The sequence below is a fragment of the Clarias gariepinus genome, chromosome 15, assembly GCF_024256425.1.
Source record: "Clarias gariepinus isolate MV-2021 ecotype Netherlands chromosome 15, CGAR_prim_01v2, whole genome shotgun sequence".
Taxonomy (NCBI): Eukaryota; Metazoa; Chordata; class Actinopteri; order Siluriformes; family Clariidae; genus Clarias; species Clarias gariepinus.
In genome coordinates this window covers 21387501-21393243 of record NC_071114.1, presented here as the reverse complement: position 1 = coordinate 21393243, position 5743 = coordinate 21387501, and the positions used below count along the sequence as shown (strand labels likewise).

Below are 5743 nucleotides of genomic sequence, written 5' to 3'. Positions count from 1 at the left end.
AATATTTATAGAAGACAAGATTTCCTGATATAGGGTACATGGAAATCTGTAATAATTATGATTTCTTAAAATGGGTTAAGCAACATGTATTAAATCACAGAGATGGTCAACACAAAAATTTCAAGCTTATTATCTACACTTAATATTCCTATGCAAAATCATTGTTTTGACCTGTATTATAATTGCTTGTTGTAGAGGTGCAGTGCAAGATGCACTTAGGCCATTATTCTACGGTGGAATAGGGCTAAGGATACAGTATGTTGAACGGTCCCACTTAAAAAGTTTGCTAATAGCAATAGAGAAACTTCCCAATCCAATCTGCCATCTTTCTAAACATTTTTATGTTTACTCAGATAAAGTAAAGTGAGCCACATAAAAAAAGGTCTAGGATTCCTGGTCATGATGGTATTACATAAAAATGGTCAAGAAGGTTTTTTTCTTAGTTGACGCCTCAGGTAGCACCTGTAACCTGTAACCCCCCGGAACCAACAACCATACAAAGTCATTAAGAACTGAGTCTTTTAAGTTTTATGTGAACAATAAGTAAAGCTTTTAACTTCTATCTGCATGATTTTATGTATAAAGGTATACGTGTCCTCCTATTAAAGTGTCATTAAAGTACCAGCACCTGTATATTATCTTGGGTCATTTTAACAGCTTGATTTTTTTTTTCATATTGTGTAAAATGTGTTTAAAAAAAACGCACATTTCTTATACAGAGGGTAAGTCTGTAAAATGTAGCAGCATGACATTCTAATGGTGCTAAAATCCCAGAAATACACTCAATAATTACACTACTTCAGAAACAGAATTTAAATCTATTCCATTACACTTTTTTAAAGAATGTCCACTTAAAAAAAAAATCAATATAACATGTATAAAATAAAGCTACAAGCAATGTAGCAGGCATTTTTATGGTAAATAATATGCACGATGCACTAAAAAGCGAAGTCTAGCTTATTATACATTACTGTGCAAAAGTTTTGAGCCACCCCCTCATACTGTATTTTACTTCCAAAGAGCCAGACTTTCTTGTATTTTCAATGCAGTCCTGAGATATAGGTCTCTAGGCTTCCTGGAGCACTTTTTTGACTCTCATTTTCAGTCCAGTGCCTGCACTTGAGCAGTTTGAAAGGGATGTTTTTGGTCTGTGAATCCACACACTGACCTATGAATCATTCAAGCATAAAAAACATCTAACTTAAGACATGAACCAGTGAGAAACAGGTGCAGTTAATGACAGATGATCAGTCTGGTGATGCTGAAGGTTGAGTGGGTGGAACAGGCGAGAGGGGAAATGAGGTTGCTGCTGAAGTTGCTACATAAATTAATTTTTAAACTCTATATTTAGATACTTTGCAGCCTGTCACAATAAAACATTTGTTCAGATTTCTTCAATTTATTCTATATCATTTTAATTTACTTAAATTAAATATGGGGAAATGAGAAGTGGGTCACCTTTGCACACTACTGCATGTCTCATTTATGTTGCATGGCATTGCTTAAGCTAAAAATGTCTCTTTGGAGTTAACATTTGCTTGCAGATGACAAAGCAGCACTAGAACAATTATAAGATTTTTTTTCGTGAGAACTAATGGTAGTGATCAGTTACCATGTGGACCAGCAGCCATAATGGTTGGACTAGCTCGCCTACTGTGAATACACCGAGTATAAAATGGGCATATTATGCAGAAATTATTACTTTTCCGTTACTCTGTATAACAAGAAAAAAAAAACTATGGTTTTATGCTTAATTGCTATGTGACTGAGCATCATTTCTCTCTTGCTCTTTTGTACTAGTGACACCCCAACTGCAGGGTTCCAACATACCCTGGACAATGCCAGTGATAAAATCAGATGATTATGAAAAGCAACCAGTTTTCAACAAATGCAGATAATAATACCTTGTTACAAAGCGCAATCACAATTCAGCTGCTTTTTTTTTCCCACCAAGCATCTCAGTCATGAACAAGCAGGATGAAAACAGGGAGAGAAGCAATGCAGCAAATTCTTTCCTACTCCCTTCAAAAGACAAAATTAAACACAAGGCCTGAAAACGGAGGTCTGATGCGGCTATCTGGCACTGTGCCTGCGCAGTCTTTTGTCCCATTTTCCCTGTACAGTCTGATTTTAATTGCTCGTCTGGCGCCATCGGAAGCAATCCGCATGGCTCAGAGTTCAATTATAAGCAGAACCCACCCCTCCCTTTATTTAGCACTGACCCTGCTTAAATAACATATCTTATACATTAGTTCCTTATATTCATCATGTCAGCCCCAGAATGATCTTAACCATGGTAAAGAAGGAAAAAATGTTACTCAAAAATGACTGTGTATAAAAGGTGAGAAATGTAACCTTTATTTATTTATATTCATCTTCAGTAACCACTTTATTCTACCTAACCTTTAACTGAAGTGAAATTATTAGACATTTTGAAAGTACTTTGTGCTGTGTATACACGGGGTATACACAGTCTTAATGCTTAATGAGAGAAAGACTCTGGGGGAAAAAAAACTCCTATTCACCAGGGTCTTAGATCTCTTCAGCTCACCCCACAGGTTTTCAGTGTTATGTTAGGTCAGAGAAGTGAGACGACTATGTAAAAAGTCAGATTTTGTGGTCTTTAGACCATTTTTTGTTTGGATTTGGATTCCTACTGGGAAAGCCCAGGGAATGGGAATGTCCCAGTCGGAGCTTCTTGGCAGAGGTAGCAGGTGTTCATTTTTACAAAAGGTAAATCACAGGGTGAAACTTTAACAGCACAAAGTTTATTTAAGAATTCAAGAAACATTTGAGGATGTTAAATTTGTACTGGCAAAATACTATTGTTCCACAATTAGAGACCAACACGTCATACATCCATGCTTAACAGTGCATATTAGCAATTCGATTTTGTGTTTCATCTCATAATGCAACCTGGTTCTAGGCCAGTATTATCTAGTAAACATCAAGGGCTCATGTTTTTGGTTAGATAAAATTAGGCCTTCTGGCATGCCTTACTGTACAGATAAGTTGTTTGCATGCAGGTGGGGACTGATTGTAGATTTGGGAACCCGGTGTCTCCAAAATCTAACCATCTGTATATAACTGAGCATGATTAGTTTTTCTGCAATCTAAGCCCTTGTTGTGCTTTTCCACTTCCAGGAAGGTTCTGCATGACATGGGAAAAACCACTGCAGGTCTTATTCCAGAATTGTATCATAAAGGAGAAAATGTTTTTCATCAGCATGCTACAGTAGTAAGTACAAGATTTTAACAAATTACACTTTCAAAAAGGGAACCCATCTCTAACTTAAAGACAAAGCAACATACTGAATGGAATAAGGGAAAAAATTATTCTCTACACAACTGAAATTTATTTTTGAAACAATATTGGTCTGAAAAGCAGACATGCAAATGTGCTTTAACACCCAAGTATAAATCAGGCCCTAATCAGGGAGGGACTGATGTAGTGTTGGTGGAGGCTTAGTGATATTTGGGACAAAGCCATTGGCTTAGTTTTTACACCCGATCTGGTGACACCCCACTAATCATACACACATTTCTTGTGCTATTTTGTCAAGGCTGTCATTTGTTTGGCAAGTCATAGCCTGTCTGTCACTAAAACGCAAAGTCTGATTAGAAAGAGCCATAAAACGCAGCAATCTTTCTGGCATTTGTAGCGTTCTCCAAAAGCAGTCCAACAGACAAGGAATTAGCTGATAATCCAAACATGACTGTTTACTTTAAACACAAAGTAAAAAAAAAAAATCTTGTTGCGTTAAAGCCAGAATTAATCATTTCACATTTTACCAATACCAAAATTATTTTTGTACTTTATGTGTTTGACTCACTTTCTCCAGCATTTACAACATGAATGATATTCATATACAAGTTATATTTCCCCTGGAGAATAATATAGTGGAACATTTCACTTATTTAACTCTTTTCTACTTTCACTTATTTACACCCATCTTTTATGTACACACTCACCCATGTTTGTCTTATTATCCCAGTGAGGACCTTCTACTGATGTAACTGTTAAATCAGCTACATAATATGTCAATACTTAAATCTTACCCTGACCCTAACTATAACTTTGGGGGAAAAGAGTGGTGGAAAAGAGAGGTGGATAGGGCGTTGGACTGCTGATCAGGAGTCCAACACCCTATCTACATCTAAATTTGAGATCCTTAACCTTTAACTACTCCGATACAATTGGGCATCAACCCAACTGGACTAAACTGCTGTTTATCTCTCGATGTGCCTTGGCATGTGGACAGATCCTCCACGGTTGATGGTTCAATTTACGCATCAGGTTTGTGTTAATGGAGTTCTCCACGTACTTGGTGAGTTTTACTCAGTTACACCGGTTTTCTCCCACAGACCTGTGATCGGCACCCTGTGCAGGGTGTTCCCTGCCTTGCGCCCCAAGTCTTCTGGGATAGGATCCAGTACACAGGATAAGCATTATAGAAGAATAATGAAGGACTCAAAACTGTGTGATATATCTAAATTATTTCAGATTTTAAAAGAAATTATACAACTAGATTTCTAAAAACTTAACAGCAATACCATGGGCCAATAGAAGATAATGTTACTATATATAAATATAAATGGTTAAGAAGAAAGAATCCACAGAGTATCAAAGCAACAACAACAATTTAGAATAACTGCTAATTAGCTGGGAAAACATACAGGGTTTAGTCAATTACTGCAAAAGCAGCAATGCCTCTGGCCAGTGTGTACAGCACGCAATAAACAAAGAACAGCTTTCATGAACATCTAAATATGATTAGAGAACTCAATAAGAAGCAAAGTGATACATACAGAAATCACAAGGCTTTGTAATTGCTTGCTATTATGGCTGTTTTTATTGCTTTGGCTTGTCTAGTTTAAAAGGATAATCACAGTGTTTACATTAGCACATCTTTCTAACTGAGTCAGCCATGACACTTTATGTACTGAACCGGTCATATTCTTCATACTATTGTCCTGATCTGCTTTTTAATAAGCAAAATTAATTCAAAGACTAAAATTTATGCCACAACAGTACTTTAAAATTGAATGCATATAGTGAATGTATTTATATTTTTCCAAACAAAACTGTGTAATCTGCCTCTGTATTATCACTGTCTGTTTCCAATTGCACAAAACTTTACATTAATGTACTGTTATTTAGAAAAGTTAGCGAATGACCATTTTTGCTATTTGTGTTTTCTATCCCCCTTTCTGTCTCTCTGCAGTCTATTAATGTCAGTAAAACAGGTATACCTTCATACTCCTCAAAGCTAAATAGGACACCTTGCAATACTGAAATCACACCATAATGCAATGAAACAACACAAAATCATAACACATTGAACTACAGTAAACTATAACTTGAGCTTTTATGCATGGGATTGTTGCTTATGTTTAGAATCAGAGGTAGATTTTAACACTTTATAGCATATAAACATTCCATCATCTAATTATTCCAGCTTACCAAAGAGAAGAGTAATAGGATTTCAACCGGCTGCATTCATAGAAAACCTGCTTTACCCATTTATATTAGCCCTAGCTTTCGGTGATTCATACTAAGTAAACTCTTTTGAGTTTGAAGTAAATACATTTGTTAAAAGCTTCCTGTTCAAACATCCTCATACAGAACTTCATCAATAAGTATGTCGCTCTCGTCCACAGGAACCTGTTCACACAGCTGCTCTTTAAAGGCCAGTGCGATGGTGTAGGGTTTGCCTTTAGGATGACTCATACAGCGCTGAAG

General features: G+C 36.4%; 1 protein-coding gene across 1 annotated transcript in view; it reads right to left on the bottom strand.

The window, feature by feature from the left end:
- Positions 1 to 2748: 2748 nt before the first annotated feature.
- The window catches only part of mthfs (5,10-methenyltetrahydrofolate synthetase (5-formyltetrahydrofolate cyclo-ligase)), an 18616-nt gene continuing 15621 nt past the window's right edge, over positions 2749 to 5743 (bottom strand). Inside the window, exon 3 of the mRNA XM_053512557.1 lies at positions 2749 to 5743. This exon is cut by the window's right edge and continues 89 nt beyond it. Coding sequence (XP_053368532.1) covers positions 5609 to 5743 — 135 coding nt within the window. The 3' untranslated portion in view covers positions 2749 to 5608.